At 43.5% G+C, this 22,277-nt stretch overlaps 1 protein-coding gene across 2 annotated transcripts in view; it reads right to left on the reverse strand.

The window, feature by feature from the left end:
- Positions 1–22,277, reverse strand: part of mgat5 (alpha-1,6-mannosylglycoprotein 6-beta-N-acetylglucosaminyltransferase) — a 218,772-nt gene that overhangs the window by 166,056 nt on the left and 30,439 nt on the right. For both annotated transcript variants that reach the window (XM_062059285.1, XM_062059294.1), the window contains one exon: positions 15,222–15,655. In XM_062059285.1, coding sequence (XP_061915269.1) covers positions 15,222–15,462 — 241 coding nt within the window. In that variant the 5' untranslated portion in view covers positions 15,463–15,655. The remainder of the gene's footprint in view (positions 1–15,221; positions 15,656–22,277) is intronic.

Genomic DNA, 22,277 nt, shown 5'->3' on the forward strand with positions numbered 1-22,277 from the left:
GTCTTTGCAGTCTATTCAATTGAATATAAGTTGAAAAGGATTTGCAAATCATTGTATTCTGTTTTTATTATGAATTACACAACGAGCCAACTTCACTGGTTTTGGGTTTTGTATTTTTTCTAGCCTTTAAGTAGACCCCCTTTTTAGACCAGTTGACCTGCCGCTCCTCTTTTCTGCTCTGCCCCACTCTCCTGCGTGGCGAGGTTATCAGGTAGCCACGGATCAGTTTCAACGGAGAAGGCGCTAGTTTTTCCAAGTCGAGACCCGGGGATGGACCACTCCATGCATCAGTTAATGACGTCTCTGCGCTGCGGACTTGTCCAAATGCAAGAGGATCCCCCTCGGGCCTCCCGTTGGACTGGACTCTCACACTATTAACCGTAGCCACCCGGCCTCCATTGCACTGTCAGCAAGATGGGCACATCTGTGGTTCCTCCAAAGGATTCTCATTGTCCAATTGGGTTGAGTTATTCCCAGGGATGTCGTTGTGGTTTGTGAAGAACTTTGAGGCACTTGTGATTAAGGTCTATATAAATAAACAAATATTTGATTGATAGATTGAGTTTGGTATAGATAGTTTTTCTTTTTGACACACCAGGATACCCTCTATCCCACCCAGTTTGTATACTGTACATGAAACTAACATTTTAAATGACAGGCACAGCATAAATAATAGTAAAAATACAGAAGTAACAAGTTGTAGCCGTGTGTGCCATTGAAAGCTGTCTCAGGCGATCAGAATGCGTGAGTGTGTGCCTTAAAAAAGTGGTGCCTGTTGCCAAGTGACGTGTGACATCAGCGAGGGAGAGAAGCAATAGCATTGGTAGTTTGTGCCACTGCGGGAGTGATTGGAACTACGAGATGTTGCCGACAGCATCTCCTATTGAATTTTTATTGCTAGTTAATAAAGCGATTGAAAGTGCATCGTTGGCTGTATCTCTCTTTGACCACAAACAGAATGTTGCAGGATTACAGGATTATCACTTGATTAAATTGTTATTCATTATTCCCCAGTAGGAGTAATTGTACAGTGTGACTCTCATAGCGGAATAAGTTTCACAGGCGCAGCTACCAGTTCCTCTTCAGGACACAGATTAAAAATCCGAAATTTGTGTACACCTTGAACGCACCACTGGCAAAGCATGCAAATGCCGGACTGCACATGCACTCCAATGTAAATGAATCTACAAGACTACGTTTACACTGAAGGTCAAAGTAGCTCAAATTGGATTTTTCCAAATCTGATATATTTTCAGCTGACTGTGTAACACTGCGAGTAAAATGCGATCTTTATCAGACTCCAGAATAAACACGCACAGGCCCTAATGTGGCCTCGGCGTCACTTGCATGCGCAGTGCAGCATAACAAAGTGCTATTCAAGTCATCTGCTGAAAGTTAGATTTTCATATTCCAAATGTATCAGAGGGTTAAAAAAAAGAAAAGCAAAATGCATTGTAGAGCCAAGAGCAAACGTCACTTTGCTTTAAATAGTACTTTCATTGACGGTTATGTAGTGGGATCATTTCCTTGGCATTAAAACAGGGACATTGGACCAAGACTTTCATTGGCATAGCTGTAAGGCCAACCTGTACGGTGCCCTCCATATCTCAACCACACAACGGAACAAAGAAGAGATAACCTTCCCAAGCACGGCAAGGATTATTGCAGCAATAAAGGCTTACACCTTGCCCAGCCACTCTCTGACCTGTAACAGAATCCTCGTGAATTGTGACATTAAATCTCCGGAGATAAACAACAAAATAAGCATCCAAGTTCAAAAGAATCCCACAATTGCTGCTGAAACGCCCAAAGGAAAAAATAAGATGTGAGTGTCAGGTGACCTGTCACCCCCAGGGCACAACTCGTCTTTAGTCTGGGAAAAGTACAAGTCTTTGTCATGTCTGATTTGTTGGAAAGAATAAACAGGAGAGGCCTCCGATGGAGAGGATTTACTTAGCGCTAATGAGCCACCTCGCGGAAGCTACATGAACCAAAACAATTCTCAGTTCTTCTTTTTTCAACTGGGAAAAAATTCACTTTAATATGTTTAATATTCATCTAAATAACATTTTTGCTTACAGAAATTAGTCCATTTTATATTTATGTTTATTTATTTAGGATAACTACAAGTTATTTACCATTCAATTACAGTAGAATGGTAAACATTTCTACAGTAATGAGAAATATAAATATATTATATATTATATCCTTTTAAATAGTTACTTGCATCATTATTGTATATTATAATATCACTACATAATAACCATTGTATTGTTTTTTTATGGGTTATTTCTTCAGTTTAAGACCATGATGTAGGCGTCAAAACTCATTTTCATCATGGGCCACATTGCAGATACCAAAGCCCTTGGAGGGCAGCTTCATGTTAATATTACACAGTTTCCTTTTTTTAATTTTTTTTATTATTATCGTTGTTTACCAACAAACTAATTGAAAACTTGCTTTGTAATCAAAAGTCAAAGTGACAACGTGATTTCAGCGAGTGTAGAATTTTCATAAGAAAAAGGCAAGAAATACAGTAGGAACGGGATTGAGAAGGCACTATTTGGTTTACCTGACACATGAAACGTGACGAATTGCGCGAGTGCACTTTGACCACAGCGTCAGTTGCTATGTAGAGTGGATCTTTCCCTCATTTTCAGCAGGCTGCATTGCAAAATGATTAACCCCTCCTCTTCCTCTCATGCGAGATCCATCCAGGAATGGGGCCGTATAAATCCCTTTCCTACTGTAGATTGCATCAAGTAATACTGAGTGAAGAGCTTCATTTGCATGCCTTCATGCTTTTTTTCTGTCAAAATGTAGATACATTAATCAATAAAGATGAACTAAAGTTGATGCACATTCTATCCAGGCAATCGTGGGCCACAAAGAATAATGGGGCGGGCCAGATGTGGACCCCGGGCCTTGAGTTTGCCATGTGATGTAGACAAAAATCTGCATAAAGCAAAGTATTTTTTTTAAAGTATTACTGCATATTGCATATTGTTCTAATGTACGGCACCTTGAGACAAGAATATGTTGATTGATAGTCTAAAAGTAACTTTTCTTCCCTCTCTTGTTTTTATTCGCAGTTTGATGCATTTTTATGTACAAAGTATAACTAAAAAAAAGTGCAGTTCCCTTTTTGAGGGGGCTGGGCGGTGAATAGGACGCCATTTCCGAATTTGCATATGGGCGTTGCTATATCTGATGCCATTATCTGTTTGCATTTAGTCGCAAAACGTAAGTGTTCTTCTGTGGATACATATTGATTGGTTCATGTTTTAAAAGACGTGTGACATTATATCATGTCAAAACGTATTTGACAACCAAAAAATGCCTTTTTTTCTCACGGGTTGGTTTCATTTTGTGCAGCAGTGGAAAGCATTCAATTTGTAGCTCTGTTAGTTGCTGTACATAAACGTCTCTGGGTGGCTGGGATACTAGCGGGTGTCTGATTTGTAGGCTGGAGTTAAAGTTAGCTGAACAAAGATGAAGCCATTCCTGCCTAACAGTGCCTTTCAGCCGGTCCAAGTCCAAGTGGGATGAGCCCACTGCCGCTGACTGTTGTTGTGGCGTGTTTTGGATAAACAGCCCAAGGCTCTCAAAATGTAGCATCTTGTTCAACAAGCTGCAAGTATCTCTATATCAAGTTTACTATGCCGCCACTTTTTCTTCTACGATTCCCACTTCCTTGTGTCTTCTTCGTCTCTGGTAAATCAGGCGCCGCTGATACATTCTGTACCATACTTGCCAACCTTGAGACCTCCGATACCGGGAGGTGGGGGTGGGGGGCGTGGTTAATAGGGGAGTATATTTACAGCTAGAATTCACCAACTCAAGTATTTCATACATACATATATATATACACTACCGTTCAAAAGTTTGGGGTCACATTGAAATGTCCTTATTTTTGAAGGAAAAACACTGTACTTTTCAATGAAGATAACTTTAAACTAGTCTTAACTTTAAAGAAATACACTCTATACATTGCTAATGTGGTAAATGACTATTCTAGCTGCAAATGTCTGGTTTTTGGTGCAATATCTACATAGGTGTATAGAGGCCCATTTCCAGAAACTATCACTCCAGTGTTCTAATGGTACAATGTGTTTGCTCATTGGCTCAGAAGGCTAATTGATGATTAGAAAACCCTTGTGCAATCATGTTCACACATCTGAAAACAGTTTAGCTCGTTACAGAAGCTACAAAACTGACCTTCCTTTGAGCAGATTGAGCTTCTGGAGCATCACATTTGTGGGGTCAATTAAACGCTCAAAATGGCTGAAACTCGACAGTCTATTCTTGTTCTTAGAAATGAAGGCTATTCCACAAAATTGTTTGGGTGACCCCAAACTTTTGAACGGTAGTGTGTATATATATATATATATATATATATATATATATATATATATATATATATATATATATATATATATATATATATATATATATATATATATGAAATACTTGACTTTCAGTGAATTCTAGCTATATATATATATATATATATACATTTATTTTTTATTTTTTTTATTTTATTATACATATAAATAAAATAAATACTTGAATTTCAGTGTTCCGGAGGTTATCCAGTAGATGGCAGTATTGTCCTGTTTAACTTCTCTGTTCATGACTGAGTATATCATTTCGGCCACCGTGTTCAATGGAGAAGTCTGTTCTACAAAATGTACAGGCAACATACCTTTTCCCCTTCGAACTGTCCTGGATGAACTGAAATTCTTGTTTCTATTTGTTTTGGAACTTGCAAGCGTATTTCTTCATCTTGCTCGTCGACGGCGTCGCCATGTCTGTAACTTCCTCGTTCTTCTGCTTCGTCTCCTTGTTGTGTGCGCAGTTGTGCACTCCACTCTCTAAAAGCCGTAGATGTTATGACGTCATTGGGCAGGCAAGCTGTTTATATTGTGGGAAAGCGGACGTTAGAACAGGCTGTCCCCACTCAGGTCCGCATTGAGCTGGAGGGGGCGTGGCCTCCAGCTCCGGCTGAATACCGGGAGTTTGTCGGGAGAAAATTTCTGCCGGGAGGTTATCGGTAGAGGTGCTGAATACCGGGAGTCTCCCGGTAAAACCGGGAGGGTTGGCAAGTATGCTATGTACGGCGCTGGAACTACAAGCTCCATTCGCAGTGCATTAAAATGAATGTGCGAGGATGGAAAAATATACTTGCCACAAGTAAATGAATATATGGTAAACACTGTAAAGTACAAACACTTTTTAGGACTAAATAAAAGAAAAGAATGGCACATTTTGCTTTATGGCAAAAACTACTTCCTGACGAGGCAATACACTAGCTTCTACTCCCACCACTGCCATCTATTCTTGGAATTAGGCCTGGGCGATACATCGAATATACTCGATATATCGTGGGTTTGTCTCTGTGCAATGTAGAAAATTAGTATTTTGTGAGTATTCGAGTGTACGTTCTCAGGCAGTTGCTTTTAGCTGCGGGCATTATACTACAGGCTTTTCTCACTATTTCTTGTCTCTACTTCTCACAGACATAAAACAAGCGCACCTTGTTACACACGTCACATACTATCGCTAATGCAACGTCATACACTCTCGCCGAGCAGAGATGTAGAGGCATGGGTAACGTTAGCTGTGGCAGGTGGTGCAAGCAGAGCTGTGCAAGTGGTAATACGAGAGAGAGAAGATGCAAATCTGGTAACAAATGGAGGAAGAATGAATTCCTCCAAAAAAACAGCACAGGGTTCATCGTCTGGCGGTGGTTTGGCTTGAAGCGGTAAGATGCTGAACAGACAACCGTAATATATCAAGTATGCGGCAAAAGCGTTGCTACAAAAAGTAGCAGCACTACTAATTTGTAGCATCATTTGAAAAGTCACCCGCTAGAGAATGAAGAGTGCTTGAAACTCCGCATGTGAACATCTCGGCCAGTGCCACACCCAACAAAACGCAGAAGCAACCAGCACTGACCCAATTGAGCCTGGCGTCTTCCATTTCCACATAAACACTGTATGAAAAAAAATAGTCAAAAAAGAACCCGAGTGGTGTTTTGTTATTGGACTTTTGCGCTCGTCACAGATTGTCCATAACGAACACCATGTTCAAACATAAGGGTGTCCATAGGTGCACTTGGCACCAGGACACCCTAGGCCGCAGTTCCATGATCAACTTTGTAGTTGTGTCATCGGATTTGCGGCCTCATGTTTTGGACATTTGGGTGAAGAGAGAGCGGAGCTTTCTACCGATCACCAAGGTGGTGAGTTGGCTGCGATGGTGGGGGAGGATGCCGGACAAATCTGGCAGACCCAAACACATTGTGAGGGTCTGCTGGGAACGTCTAGCAGAGTCTCCTGTCAGAGAGAGTTTCAATTCCCACCTCCGGAAGAACTTTGAACATGTCACAAGGGAGGTGCTGGACATCTATTGTTGAGGCGGCTGATTGGAACTGTGGCCGCAAGGTAGTTGGTGCCTGTCGTGGCGGTAATCCTAGAACCCGCTGGTGGACACAGGCGGTGAGGGATGCCATCAAGCTGAAGAAAGAGTCCTATCGGGTTCTTTTGGCTCATTGGACAACGTAGGCAGCGGAGAGGTACCGACAGGCAGAGCGGTGTGCGGCTTCAGCGGTCGCGGAGGCAAAAACTCTGACATAAAAGGAGTTTGGGGAAGCCATGGAAAACGACTTCCGAACGGCTTCGAAGCGATTCTGGACCACCATCCGCCGCCTCAGGAAGGGGAAGCAGTGCACTGTCAACACCGTGTATGGTGAGGATGGTGTTCTGCTGACTTCGACTGCGAATGTTGTGGATCGGTGGAAGAAATACTTCGAAGACCTCCTTAATCCCACCAACACGTCTTCCTATGAGGAAGCAGTTCCTGGGGAATCTGTGGTGGGCGCTCCTATTTCTGGGGCTGAGGTTGCTGAGGTAGTTAAAAAGCTCCTCGGTGGCAAGGGGTGGATGAGATATGCTGTGGGGCTGTCTTGGTTGACAAGACTCTGCAACATCGCGTGGACATCGGGGGAGGTACCTCTGGATTGGCAGACCGGGGTGGTGGTTCTTCTCTTTAAGAAAGATAACCGGAGGGTGTGTTCCAATTATCATGGGATCACACTCCTCAGCCTTCTCGGTAAGGTCTATTCAGGTGTACTGGAGAGGAGGATAGTCGAACCTCGGATTCAGGAGGAACAGTGCGGTTTTTGTCCTGGTCGTGGAACTGTGGACCAGCTTTATACTCTTGGCAGGGTCCTTGAAGGTGCATGGGAGTTTGCCCAACCAGTCTACATGTGCTTTGTGGACTTGGAGAAGACATTCGACCGTGTCCCTCGGGAAGTCCTGTGGGGAGTGCTCAGACTGTCTGATTGTGGCAGTCTGCTCCCTGTATGATCAGTGTCAGAGCTTGGTCCGCATTGCCGGCAGTAAGTCGGACACGTTTCCAGTGAGGGTTGGACTCCGCCAGGGCTGCTCTTCGTCACTGATTCTGTTCATAACTTTTATGGACAGAATTTCTAGGCGCAGTCAGCGCGTTGAGGGGATCCGGTTTGGTGGCTGCAGGATCAGGTCTCTGCTTTTTGCAGATTATGTGGTCCTGATGGCTTCATCTGGCCAGGATCTTCAGCTCTCACTGGATCGGTTCACAGCCGAGTGTGAAGCAACTGGGATGAGAATCAGCACCTCCAAGTCCGAGTCCATGGTTCTCGTCCGGAAAAGGGTGGAGTGCCATCTCCGGGTTGGGTAGGAGACCCTGCCCCAAGTGGAGGAGTTCAAGTACCTCGGAGTCTTGTTCACGAGTGAGGGAAGAGTGGATTGTGGTGAAGAAGGAGCTGAGCCGTAAGGCAAAGCTCTCAATTTACCGGTTGATCTACGTTCCCATCCAAACCTATGGTCATGAGCTTTGGGTTATGACCAAAAGGACAAGATCCCGGGTACAAGCGGCCGAAATGAGTTTCCTCCGCCGGGTGGCGGGGCTCTCCCTTAGAGATAGGGTGAGAAGCTCTGCCATCCAGGAGGAGCTCAAAGTAAAGCCGCTGCTCCTCCACATCGAGAGGAGCCAGATGAGGTGGTTCGGGCATCTGGTCAGGATGCCAAACGAACGCCTCCCAAGGGAGGTGTTTAGGGCACGTCCGACAGGTAGGAGACCCAGGACACGTTGGGAAGACTATGTCTCCCGGCTGGCCTGGGAACGCCTCGGGATGCTGGATGAGGTGGCTGGGGAGAGGGAAGTCTGGGCTTCCCTGCTTAGGGTGCTGCCCCCGCGACCCGACATCGGATAAGCGAAAGAAGATTGATGAATGGATGGATGGTAGTGGCGTTCTGTACAAAAAGTGCACTTTAATCTAGTGTTGTTTTGAAATATCTTAGTGACATCATGCACAAAAATGCACTAATAGCTTGTTTTAAAATGTCTCTGAAAATCTTTCACTTTCTGTTTTGAAATTACATGAATGTTTGTGCCACTGCTTAATAACTGTTTAATAAATACAGTTTTGGTAAATTGACTTAGTTGTGATTTCCCTCTGTGCATGAAAGTTCAAAATTAGCATATATTAAAGCAGTATCAACAAGAATGTTTTAACGTAGACACAGAATCATCATACTGGTGTGATTATATGCATCAAGTGTTCATTCAAGGCTAAGGCAAAATATCGAGATATATATCGTGTATCGTGACATGGCCTAAAAATATTGAGATATTAATAAAAGGCCATATCGCCCAGCCCTACTTGGAATTGGAACTACAGTACATGCTAAATCTACTCATGTTGCAAATGAGACTCAGAAGTGCAAGACATCAAAATATACCGTATTTTTCGGATTATAAATTGCAGTTTTTTTCATAGTTTGGCCGGGGGTGCGACATATACTCCGGGGCGATTTATGTGTGAAATTATTAAAACATTACCGTAAAATATCAAATAATATTATTTATCTCATTCGCGTAAGAGACGAAGCAAATGTCCGCAATCGTCACACACACGTCAGCAATAGTCACACACGTCAACCAATAAGAATTCGGCGGGGGCGGGTCATAGCAGAAGTGCATTGTGCGTCATGGCAGAAGTGCATTGTGGGTCATGGGATGTAAACTGCTGCTACATCCGTAGCTATTAAAATGGATTATTTCAACATTGGCGGTAACTTATAAAAACTGAGAAGGGCTGAACTAAAATGGCACCGAAAAGGAAATCATATACTGCAGATTACAAGCCGTAGTGAAATATGCAGCAGAAAACGGCGATCGAGCAGCAGAAAGAAAGGAAACGGCGCATACGAAAGGCGACACCGGGGAGGAAGATTTCATCTGATTTAGCGATCGGGAGTGACAGCTTGTTTGGTAAACGTATAGCATGTTCTATATGTTATAGTTATTTGAATGACTCTTGCCATGATGTGTTGCGTTAACATACCAGGCATGTTCTCAGTTGGTTATTTGCAGTGTTGGGACTAACGCGTTACAAAGTAACGCGTTACTGTAACGCGTTACTGTAACGCCGTTAGTTTCGGGGGTAACTAGTAATCCAACGCGTTTTTTTTTATATTCAGTAACTCAGTTACCGTTACTACATGATGCGTTACTGCGTTATTTTACGTTATTTTTTATGTAGTATCGGCTAGAAACAGATGCGCTGCGGTGTCTTTCTTCTAAATCTTCCCCTGTCACACGCCGGAGAGAAGAAAAGAGGCGTGTGTCTGGGTGTGGGGAGGGGAGGCACACACGTGATCCGTGGTTTGATATATAAAACAAAACAAAAAGGTTGTTCGCATGCACGTTCAGTCCACACACAGCGTGGTCATGGCGAGCGGAGTAACGAAAGAGCTTGAACGCCCCGCGCCATTCAATCGGTGTGTTTATAGGAGCAGACTCCGTTGTGCAAAACGAGGGTTTTAAACACATGCTGAACGTGCTTGAGCCACATTACGACATCCCGTCGCGCACCCACTTCAGCGCTAAGATTGTGCCAGATCTTTATGAGCATGAGAAGAAAAAAGTTGTGGATGAACTATCCCGAGCATCACCAGTTGCGCTCACGACAGACTGGTGCACGTCCAGGGAAACTATGTGACGATAAGCGCTCACTTAATCACAGCAGACTGGCAGATGAGCAGACACGCCCCCTCTACGAGAGTCACCTTGCGCAGGTACTGACACAAGCAGTGGAGGAATGGAAGATAAAGATATCCCAGTCACAAGTGATAATGCCAAAAATCAAATAATTGCAGTGAATGAGGCAGGACTGTGACCACAGGTAGGTGCTTTGCACATGTAGTGAATTTGGCATCACATCTCAGTCAATAGGATGGATCAGGAAGGAGGTTTCCTAGCACAACAGCTGCTCATGTGCTTAAGACAAAGCAAGAAATACTAAAGCTGCCTACTCATAAAGCTCATACATGATGTCCCAACGAAGTGGAACTCCACTTATGATATGTTGCAGCAGCAGGCAGCTATATACTCTGCATTGACCCACAAGACCCTGAAGAAAAATGTCAAATACATCATCAACCTGTCTGATGATGATGTGAGAGTGGCAGAGGAGGTCCTCCAGGTGCTTAAACCCCTCAAAAGTGTTACATCTGAAACTTCACCATCTGTGTCAATGATCCTGCCACTGAAAACAAGGACTCTACAATCCATGACTCCAAGTGTGGAAGACAGCAGCATCACTCCAGATGTCAGACTTTATTTCACTATCTATGTTTCAAGGAAGATGATGTGCCTTTTTATGTTGCACTTTCAGTTGTTTTTTATTAATGGTCATTGGTCCAAGTTTAAAGAAAGGGGAAATGCCTTTTTATGTTGCATTGTTTTTCATTAATTATGTTAAAATGCAAATAAAAATGCATTTCAAGTTGATCAACAGATTGTATTATTCTCCAGTGCAATAACAGTACTGAAATGAAGGCTAAAAGGCCATTAATGGGAGCTTTAAAAAAAAAGAAGAAAAAAAGAAGTAACTAAATAGTTACTTTTCACAGTAACGCATTACTTTTTGATGTAAGTAACTGAGTTAGTAACTGAGTTACTTTTGAAATCTAATAAATTCCCCCCAAAAATGGGACTTATACTCCAGTGCGACGTATATATGTTTTTTTCCTTCTTTACTGTGCATTTTCGGCCGGTGCAACGTATACTCCGGAGTGACTTATAGTCAGAAAAATACGGTAACTATAGGTATCATTATCAGCTCAAAGTTGAATGTAAACTTTACAAATTTACATGATTAAAAAATTAACATTTATAATTACGTGACTACAAACTGATACTGTCGAGTACGAGTATTGATTCCTAGGTACCAGAAGGCCTGGGCCGAGAATGATTTTTGCTCTATGTTATATTGACCTACAAATTATTGCCAATAAATATTGCCATTTTTTTTTGGAGACAAAATTAACCACATATGATACACAATAACAATGTAAGTATGTAATGTAAACTTTTAAATATCCAAATTGAATAGACAAATGATAACAATAAAATATACTCTTTTCGCAAAACTTTGCACTTGAATAAAAATCAAAACCAAAAGCCATAAAATAGGTTACGTGTCCATTACGGAGGGTAGGGGACCCTCAAATATACACAACCAAAACATTAAATAAAATGGCTAAATGAAGTTATTGTGACCAAAATTATCAGAGTTATCATTGAATCATATTTATATTTATATAGCGCTTTTCTCTAGTGACTCAAAGCACTTTATTACACTCATTATTACCGCGGTATTATTGAACGTGCTCAAAAAGTACTTGTACACACACTGCAATTAGGGCGGGGCGATATATCGAATATACTCGATATATCGCGGGTTTGTCTCTGTGCAATGTACAAAATTACTATATCCTGATATAAGCAGTTGCTTTTAGCTGCGGGCATTGCACTACAGGCTTTTCTCACTCTTTCTTGTATCTGCTTCTCACAGAGACATATAACAAGCGCACCTTCTTACATACGTCACATACTGTCGCAACGTCATACGCTCTCGCGGAGCAGACATGTAGCGACATGGTAAAGTTAGCTGTGATGCTAGCGGTGTGGTAACAAATGAAGGAAGAATTAATTCCCAAGAAAAACAGCAGGGAGTCCATCGTCTGGCGGTGGTTTGGCTTCAAACGGGAAGATGTTTTACAAGTATGCGGCAAAAGCGTTGCTACAAAAAGTAGCACCACTGCTAATGTGTAGCACCATTTGAAAAGTCACCCGCTAGAGAATGAAGAGTGCTTGAAACTCCGCATGTCAACATCTTCGGCCGGTGCCACACCAACAAAATGCCGAAGCAACCATTTCCAGATCAACACCGTATGAAAAAATAGTCAACAACAGAAGGAGATAACGTCCGCAGGAACCTACCACATTTGATTTCCTATTATGCAGCTTATTTTTATTTGACAGTTATTGAAATATCTTGTGTGACATCATGCACAAAAGTGCACTTTATATGTTTTAAACTATTGTAGAGGCGTTCTGTACAAAAAGTGCACTTTAATTTAGTGTTGTTTTGATATGTCATCTTAGTGACATCATGCACAAAAGTGCACTAATAGCTTGTTTTAAAATGTCTCTGACAATCTTGCACTTTCTGTTTTGAAATGACATGAATGTTTGTGCCACTGCTTAATAAATACATTTTTGGTAAATTGACTTAGTTGTGATTTCCCTCTCTGCATGAAAGTTTAAAATGAGCATATATTAATGCAGTATGAACAAGAATGTTTTAATGTAGACACATAAAATCATCATACTGCTGTGATTATATGCACCAAGTGTTAATTCAAGGCTAAGGCAAAATATCGAGATATATATCGTGTATCGTGACATGGCCTAAAAATCTAAATATTAATAAAAGGCCATATCGCCCAGCCCTAACTGAAATATTTTATACTGTCTGGGCCGAGGAAACATCGGATATTGTTCTGGCTTCGGAAGAGCCATGTTATTTTAATGTGTGTTTGAATATATTTATGTTCTTCCATTTTAAAGGCCTACTGAAACCCACTACTACCAGCCACGCAGTCTGATAGTTTATATATCAATAATGAAATCTTAACATTGCAACACATGGCAATACGGCCGGGTTAACTTATAAGGTGCAATTTTAAATTTTCCGCTAAACTTCCGGTTGAAAACGTCTATGTATGATGACGTATGCGCGTGACGTCAATCGTTGAACCGGAAGTATTGGTACACCATTGAATCCAACACAAAAAGCTCTGTTTTCATCTCAAAATTCCACAGTATTCTGGACATCTGTGTTGGTGAATCTTTTGAAATTTGTTTAATGAACAATGAAGACTGCAAAGAAGAAAGTTGTAGGTGGGATCGGTGTATTAGCGGCGGACTACAGCAACACAACTAGGAGGACTTTGAGATGGATAGCAGATGCGCTAGCCGTCGACCTCACCTTGACTTCCTCCGTCTCCAGGCCGCCGACCGCATCTATGATCGTCGCTCCGTCGATCGCTGGAACGCAGGTGAGCACGGGTGTTGATGAGCAGATGAGGGCTGGCGTAGGTGGATAGCTAATGTTTTTGCATAGCTCTGTGAGGTCCCGTTGCTAATTTAGCTTCAATGGTGTCGTTAGCAACAGCATTGTTAAGCTTCGCCAGCCTGGAAAGCATTTATTTACATGTCCATGGTTTAATAGTATTGTTGATCTTCTGTCTATCCTTCCAGTCAGGGGTTTATTTCTTTTGTTTCTATCTGCATTTAAGCCCGATGTGCTATCACGTTAGCTCTGTAGCTAAAGAGCTTCGCCGATGTATTGTCGTGGAGATAAAAGTCACTGTGAATGTCCATTTCGCGTTCTCGACTCTCATTTTCAAGAGGATATAGTATCCGAGGTGGTTTAAAATACAAATCCGTGATCCACAATAGAAAAAGGAGAAAGTGTGGAATCCAATGAACCCTTGTACCTAAGTTACTGTCACAGCGAAAAAAGATACATCCTGCACTACACTCTAGTCCTTCACTCTCACGTTCCTCATCCACGAATCTTTCATCCTCGCTCAAATTAATGGGGTAATCGTCGCTTTCTCGGTCCGAATCGCTCTCGTTGCATTGTAAACAATGGGGAAATGTGAGGAGCCTTTCAACCTGTCACGCTACTTCCGGTACAGGCAAGGCTTTTTTTATCAGCGACCAAAAGTTGCGAACTTTATCGTCGAGGGGATCTACCTCATTCATATATACAATTTATATTTATTTATTTATGAAACATACGTTTTTGTTAACAAATTAAATGTGTTTAATGATAATCCAAGCATGTTTAACACTTATAGATTCCTTTCTTTCATGAAGACAAGAATATAAGTTGGTGTATTACCTGATTATGATGACTTGCATTGATTGTAATCAGACAGTAGTGCTGATAACATCCACATTTTCAAATGGAGGAGAAAAAAAGTCCTCCTTTCTGTCCAATACCACATGAAAGTGGTTGGTTTTGGCATCTTATTTGTCCAGCTTTCCTACTCGTTCTCATACACTTTACAAGAAATACATTGGCAGCAAACTCCATAGCTTGCTAGCTTGTGCACACCAGCTTTCTGAGACTCTTATTTTATTTACGCAGGTAGGATGAAGCAGCGCTTTTATTGTGAAGGTAGGAACTGGGCAGTCGATCTTTAGAGTTTTAACGGCAGTCTGTTGAAATAAAAAGTGTTTCTCGCCTTCCTGTCCGTCATTTTTTATTAATAATGATCTCGCAGCAGCCAGCGTCATCTCAAAAGACCCTTGGGTGCCGTGAATGTCAATCAAGTGACTAAAGTGACGTCTTGTTGAAGATTGATGATCGCTAATTTTGAGGTCCATTTTTTTAATGCTTTACTGGCGATCGACTGACACACCCTCCACCATCGACCGCTAGCTCGCGATCGACGTAATGGGCACCCCTGCCGTAGTCCTTCCATAAATTTATCAAAGTGCAGTTATCAATCATGGTTTTTCAATCATTTCAATTTAACACGGTAATAACAACAGTCGGGAGTTTTATCATTATTGCCGTTTATGTGCGTGTCATAGCTTCTGCTAAGAGTGACCGCTCTGCCTCTGTGAAAGGTACCCATCCCTTGTGATTAGAGAACTTTTCAACTCAAACTAATGACCTAAGTAAAGACCAATGTAGCAGCTCTACAAACAAAAAGAAAATCCAACAGACAAAAAAATTATTATTTTACTGATGAGTGTTGCAAAAGTTGACACGGTTTGTCATTTTAGGTGAAAACAGAAAGCGTACTCACCATAAGCGGTCATGGTGCCAACATAGGGTCCATCAATGACATTTTGGTTCTCCTCAGCCAGTGCTTTGATGTAGCGCTTGCTGAGGTCCAGGATCTGCTGCCGGAGCATAGCGCTGTTCTCATGGCTGGCTTGCTGCTGGATGGTGAAGTGGAGCAGCATCATGCCCCAGATGAACCCAAAGCTGACCAGGAAGAAGCCTAGCTTCTGGGATGACAGCTTCCACAAGAAAGGCGTCGCCATGCTCGCGAGAACGCCAGCGGGAGGACACTGGGGCTGTGAAGAAACTGGGGGATGCTTCCAGCGACCCAGGCAGGGGATCAGGAAGGGACGTTAGGCATGGTTGTCCATTTGTGTGGGGGCCCGATGTTTGCTGGGCGGTGGTCCTCACCGCCCGTGTTGATCACGAAGCAGCAAGTCAACTTGCTACATTGTACTGCCGAGAAGAAAGAGACATATGCCGGGTCAGTTGGATAATTAGTTGCATAATACAGCAGTTTTTACGAGTAATCACAGTTGTCATTAATGTCTCTATTATTGTCGCATTTTCTTAACAGTCATATTTCCTGTCACATAAACTCCAGAAGCAGACTTTATAATGCAGAGATCATTAAATCTGTGTTAAAAGTTATTACGCATAAGTTTCCCCCCCCAACAAATTCCTTTATTTCACACAGCACTGTGTTTTTCCGACCATAGGGCGCATTAAAGGGGTCATATTATAAACACTTCCTTGTGGTCTACATAACATGTAATGGTGGTTCTTTGGTCAAAATGTTGCATGGATTATGTTTTTTTTTTTTATTGTTTTATTTTCAGGACTTATGCAGATCGCAAATACACATCAGCAGGTACAAATAGGTCAGAAAAGTTGGTTTTGTATAATATTTTGCGAAACAAAACACCAAATAATGTCTCCTAATTAGGGATGATGTTTGATAAGGAATTATCGAGTTCGAGCCTATTATCGAATCCTCTTATCGAACCGATTCCTTATCGATTCTCTTATAGAGTCCAGATAGGTTGTTGTATATGGAAAAAAACACACAATATTTGGTTTAACAAAAGCTCACTTTTATTATATAATGAAAAAATAAAATCTAATAAATAAATAAATATTGACTGTTACCCACCTAAAAAAATAAAATAAAATAAATAAATATTGACTGTTGTTACCAAAGTATATTAAGTGGGATTTTTCAGAGAAACAAATATATACAGTAACACAAAAACAACCTGTTTCTGTGATCACTATAGGTGTATAAATAATAATATAGTGTTAAATAAAATCAGTCCCTTGGGCACAAAACTGAAAATAATACAGCTCTCCAAAAAGTGCACTTCTGCTGCTATTTGACATAACTGTTCGTTATGATGCTTTGACATTTTTGCACTTTATTTCTTTATTGAAAGAAAATTCTATGAAGAGAAAAGTTATTTGCAAATGTGGTTACAATGCTAAAAAATGAAAAGTTAAAGCTAAAAAAAGAAATACACTTTATTGAGTTAACATTATTTGAGCAACCCGAGCACTGCTGGAGGGCCACATAAATTTTGCTCAATATTATTTTTGATATATACCGTAAGATAAATAATAATAATAATTAATAATAATAGTAATACTTCAACATAGTGTGTGTAACAGCATTCCATGACTAATATAAATAAATTAACATTAATAATAAATGACAGTAAAATAAGCACACGTATGACTGAGGAGTCATAGTGTAACTTTGTGTGGTGTTTGAGTTGTCCGACTTTTTGTGTGGCCATAAACGCACCAGTGGTTTAGTGGTATGCGTGTTGGTGACAGATGACAAGTTGGTTTTGGCCTGGTTTGTACGGCAGAAAATGACTAGTTTTTCGAGATAGAATTGTTTTACTCATGTTTTTGGTGTGGTTATGTCCGAATATAAACAGTTTTGCTCAATAAAGTGATCGATATAATTCCTGTCCTCGAAGCATCTCGATAGACGTTACAATAATTGAACGGTGTTCAATTGAACGGTGTTGACGAACACCGTTAGGGCGGCTTGTTGTCACTGTCACTCAAAGTTGCATTGCAAAATTACATAGAATAAATATGTTTATTTTGTTTAGAATTCAGATGGGATTTGATTTGGTGCGCGGCATATATTTGATGCGCGCAGCAGACGCTTGAGCAGTGCGCAATTGCGCAGGCACGCACCTTCGAGGGAACGTTGCTTTGCAGTCCATGTCTTGTTGGACACACGCCATTCTTCATCAACTTTTATCTTTTTAGCGCTTCGGGTGTAAACTGTGCATCACTTGTCGCTGCGTGTGCACCTTCACTCGCAGGTTACACACGGACACACGCCCATAAATAATACTTTTCAAAATAAAAGCAGCACAGTTGTATTGCGCGCACGACATAGATGTTTTTTCAACTTTATTTTGTAATTAATGATTGCAGCTGTTCACATTCACTCACAATCACGCACACGCATACGTCCATACGGAAGAAATACAAATAACGATTTTCAAAACAAAAGCAGCACCGTTGTATTGCACACTCTACATCAGGAGTGGGCAATTAATTTTTACCGGGGGCCGCATGAGCAACCCGAGCACTGCTGGAAGGCCACACCGACAATATTTCAATTAAATTTTGCTCAAATTATTTTTGATATACCGTAAGATAGATAATAATAATAATAATATTTTCATTCAACCTAACTTATCTTTATACAAAAGCAGATGGCTTTTGATGGTTTTATTTTTAACACTTTCTTACACAACACTTCCTGATGTATAATACAATACAAAAATTTCAATTTCTGTCACTTTATCCTGCATCCTCTTTGTTGTGAACGTAGCACGCCTGTCAGGTGATTGGCGAAGAAGGAGGAAGCGTTGCTGTTGCGGAAATGAGGAGTGAGGATTGGTTTTCCTTTTGGAAAGAACGAGATAAGTTGAGCTGTGTTAGTATAGCATGCTCAATAAAAGTTTAAAAAGTGCATCAGACTTGGTGTGCACTTCTTCTGGACGCTACAATTGATGTCAGAAGTGGGATGAAATGCCTCCCAGTTCGCCTTGCCATCAAACCTGGGAGTCTTCATTGAGGGCGGAATTCCCCCCGTGGCAAGCAGTGTGGCTGCACCTGTAAACGCTCTCTCTCTCTCTCTCTCTCTCTCTCTTTCTCTATATCTCTCTATCTCTCTCTATGCGGCGAGCTCCTCATGTGGCACGTACCTCCCGATGACGTAGCACACAAACAGTGCAGTATGCGCAGTTTTACTTCTGACACCAATTGTAGCGTCCAGAAGAAGTGCACATCAAGTCTGACGCTCTTTTTAAACTTTTATTGAGCAAGCTATACTAACACAGCTCAACATATCTCGTTCCTTCCACACGCACGTCTCCTCACTCCTCATTTACGCAACTCAAGAAGACAACATCTACTTCAGCAGGTCGTTACACTATATTCTTTAAACACAGCAACGTGTGTACCACAAATAAACACACGGCTTTACCTTTACTTGGCAGTCCACGTCTTGTTGAAAACACGCCATTCTTCATCAACTTTTCTCTTTTTAGCGTCTCTGGGATAACCGGGCATCACTTGTCGCTGTGCGCCTTCCCTCACAGGACATACGCACATATAACACTTTTCAAAATAAAAGCAGCACAGTTGTATTGCACGCACGACAAAGATGTTTTTTTAAATTTATTTTGTAATTTGAGAATGCCGCTGCGCGCACGAGCATACGTCCACACGGAAGTAATACAAATAACGCTTTTCAAAACAAAAGCAGCACCGTTGTATTGCACACTCGAAATAGATCCATCCATCCATCCATCTTCAACCGCTTATCCGGAATCGGGTCGCGGGGACAGCAGCTCCAGCAAAGACCCCCAGACTTCCCTCTCCAGAGCAACATTTGCGACTTCCTCCTGGGGAATCCCGAAGCGTTCCCAGGCCAGAGAGGAGATGTAATCCCCCCATCTGGTCCTTGGTCTGCCGCGGGGCCTCCTCCCAGTGGGACGTGCAACGAGGACCTCCCTAGGGAGACGCTCGTGAGGCATCCGCACGAGATGCCCGAACCACCTAAGCTGGCTCCTTTCCAAGCGAAGGAGCAGCGGCTCTACTCCGAGTCTCTCTCGGGTGACTGCACTTCTCACCCTATCTCTAAGGGAGATGCCAGCCACCCTTCTGAGGAAACTCATTTCGGCCGCTTGTATCCGCGATCTTATTCTTTCGGTCATTACCCACACTTCATGACCATAGGTGAGAGTAGGAATGTAGATAGCTCGGTAGACCGAGAGCTTTGCCTTCTGGCTCAGCTCCCGTTTCGTCACAACAGTGCGGCAGAGAGACTGCAATACTGCCCCAGCTGCTCCGATTCTCCGGCTGATTTCCTTCTCCATCTTTCCCTCACTCGTGAACAAGACCCCGAGATACTTAAACTCCTCCACCTGGGACAGAGTCCTGTCCCCTACCCGGACTGCACAAACCATCGGTTTCCTGCTGAGAACCATGGCCTCAGATTTGGAGATGCTGATCCTCATTCCAGCCGCTGAACACTCGGCTGCGAACCGATCCAGTGAGAGCTGAAGGTCACGAACCGAAGGTGCCATCAGGACCACATCATCTGCAAACAGCAGTGACGCAACCTTTAGCCCCCCGAGACGTATACCCTCTCCGCCATGGCCACGACTCCGCCTAGAAATCCTGTCCATGAAAATCACAAACAGGATAGGTGACAGAGCGCAGCCCTGGCGGAGACCAACCCCCACTGGAAACGGATCCGACTTACATCCAAGCACCCGGACACAACTCTCGCTTTGGTTGTACAGAGATTGGATGGCCCTCAACAGGGTTCCCCTCACTCCGTACTCCCTCAGCACCTCCCACAAGATCTCCCGAGGGACGCGGTCATACGCCTTCTCCAAATCCACAAAACACATGTAGACTGGATAGGCATACTCCCAGGCCCTCTCCAGGATTCCCGCAAGCGTAAAGAGTTGGTCAGTTGTTCCACGACCAGGACGGAATCCACATTGCTCCTCTTGAATCTGAGGTTCGACTATCGGCCGGACCCTCCTTTCCAGTACCTTGGCGTAAACTTTCCCAGGGAGGCTGAGTAGTGTGATACCCCTGTAATTAGCACACACCCTCTGGTCCCCCTTTTTGAAAAGGGGAACCACCACCCCAGTCTGCCACTCCCTCGGCACTGTCCCAGACTTCCACGCAATGTTGAAAAGGCGTATCAACCAAGACAGCCCATCAACACCCAGAGCCTTCAGCATTTCTGGACGGATCTCGTCAACCCCCGGAGCTTTGCCACTGTGGAGTTGTCTAACTACCTCAGTGACTTCACTCCGAGAGATCAACGTCGATCCCCCATCATCCTCAGGCCCTGCTCCTATCAGGGAGGGTGTGCCTGATGTATTTGGGTTCAGGAGTTCCTCAAAGTGCTCTTTCCAACGCCCCACGACTTCCTCACTTGAAGTCAGCAAAGTCCCATCCCTGCCGTACACAGCTTGGATGGTTCCCTGCTTCCCCCTCCTGAGGTGCCGTATGGTCTTCCAGAACAGCTTTGGTGCCGCCCGATAGTCCTTCTCCATGGATTCCCCGAACTGCTCCCACACCCTCTGCTTAGCCTCGTCCACAGCCACGGCCGCTGCCCTTCGGGCCCGCCGGTACCTTGCAACTGCCTCCGGAGTCCCCTGGGATAACATACCCCGGTAGGACTCCTTCTTCAGTCGGACGGCTTCCCTGACCACCACTGTCCACCAGGGTGTTCGAGGGTTACCGCCCCTTGAGGCACCTAAGACCTTCTGGCCACAGCTCGCATCTGCAGCTTTAGCAATAGAGGCTTTGAACATTGCCCATTCCTGTTCAATGTCCCCAACCTCCACAGGGATGGCAGAGAAGTCCCGCCGGAGGTGGGAGTTGAAGTCCTTCCGGACAGAGGACTCCTCCAAACGTTCCCAGTTCACCCGCACTACACGCTTGGGTTTGCCAGGTCTGTCCAGAGGTTTCCCCCGCCATCTAACCCAACTCACCACCAGATGGTGATCAGTTGACAGTTCAGCCCCTCTCTTCACCCGAGTGTCCAAAACATACGGCCTCAGATCAGCTGATACGATTACAAAATCGATCATTGATCTTTGGCCTAGGGTGCTCTGGTACCAGGTACACCTATGAGCATCCTTATGCTTGAACATGGTGTTTGTTATCGCAAGTCCGTGACTAGCACAGAAGTCCAATAACAATCCACCACTCAGGTTCAGATCAGGGAGACCGTTCCTCCCAATCACGCCAGTCCAAGTATCACTGTCATTGCCCACGTGCGCGTTGAAGTCCCCCAGCAAGACTATGGAATCCCCTGCCGGCGCCCCATACAGGACCCCATGCAAAGTATCCAAGAAGGCTGAATACTCTGAACTCCTGTTTGGTGCGTATGCACAAACAACAGTCAGAGTTTTCCCCCCTCCAACCCTAAGGCGAAGGGAGGCGACCCTCTTGTCCACTGGGGTGAACTCCAACGTACAGGCACTCAGCCGGGGACTCGTGAGTATCCCCACACCCGCCTGTGCCCTCACACCCTGAGCAACTCCAGAAGTGAACAAGGTCCATCCCTTGTCCAGGAGTGTGGTTTCAGAGCCCTTGCTATGCGTAGAGGTAAGCCCCACCAGATACACTCGAAATAGATGCTTTTTAAAATTTATTTTGTAATTTATAATTGGCCTCACGCGGGCCGGACAGGGACGTACAAAGGGCCGGATGCGGCCCGCGGGCCGCACAATGCCCAGGTCTGCTCTACATAAGATACTTTTTAAAATTTATTTTGTAATTTATAATTGGCCTCACGCGGGCCGGACAGGGACGCACAAAGGGCCGGATGCGGCCCGCGGGCCGCAGAATGCCCAGGTCTGAGCTAGAGAATATAACAACTACACTACCCAGCATGCAACGGGAGTTACGAGCATGCGCGGTAGCCCCGAAAAGTGTTGCATGTTGCCAGGCTGTGAAAGTAAACGTCAAGAACTCAGCCAACACGCCTCGTCTGCATTATTTATAATTAGACAGA

This window comes from Entelurus aequoreus, linkage group LG01 (genome assembly GCF_033978785.1).
Source record: "Entelurus aequoreus isolate RoL-2023_Sb linkage group LG01, RoL_Eaeq_v1.1, whole genome shotgun sequence".
NCBI classification, from domain to species: Eukaryota; Metazoa; Chordata; class Actinopteri; order Syngnathiformes; family Syngnathidae; genus Entelurus; species Entelurus aequoreus.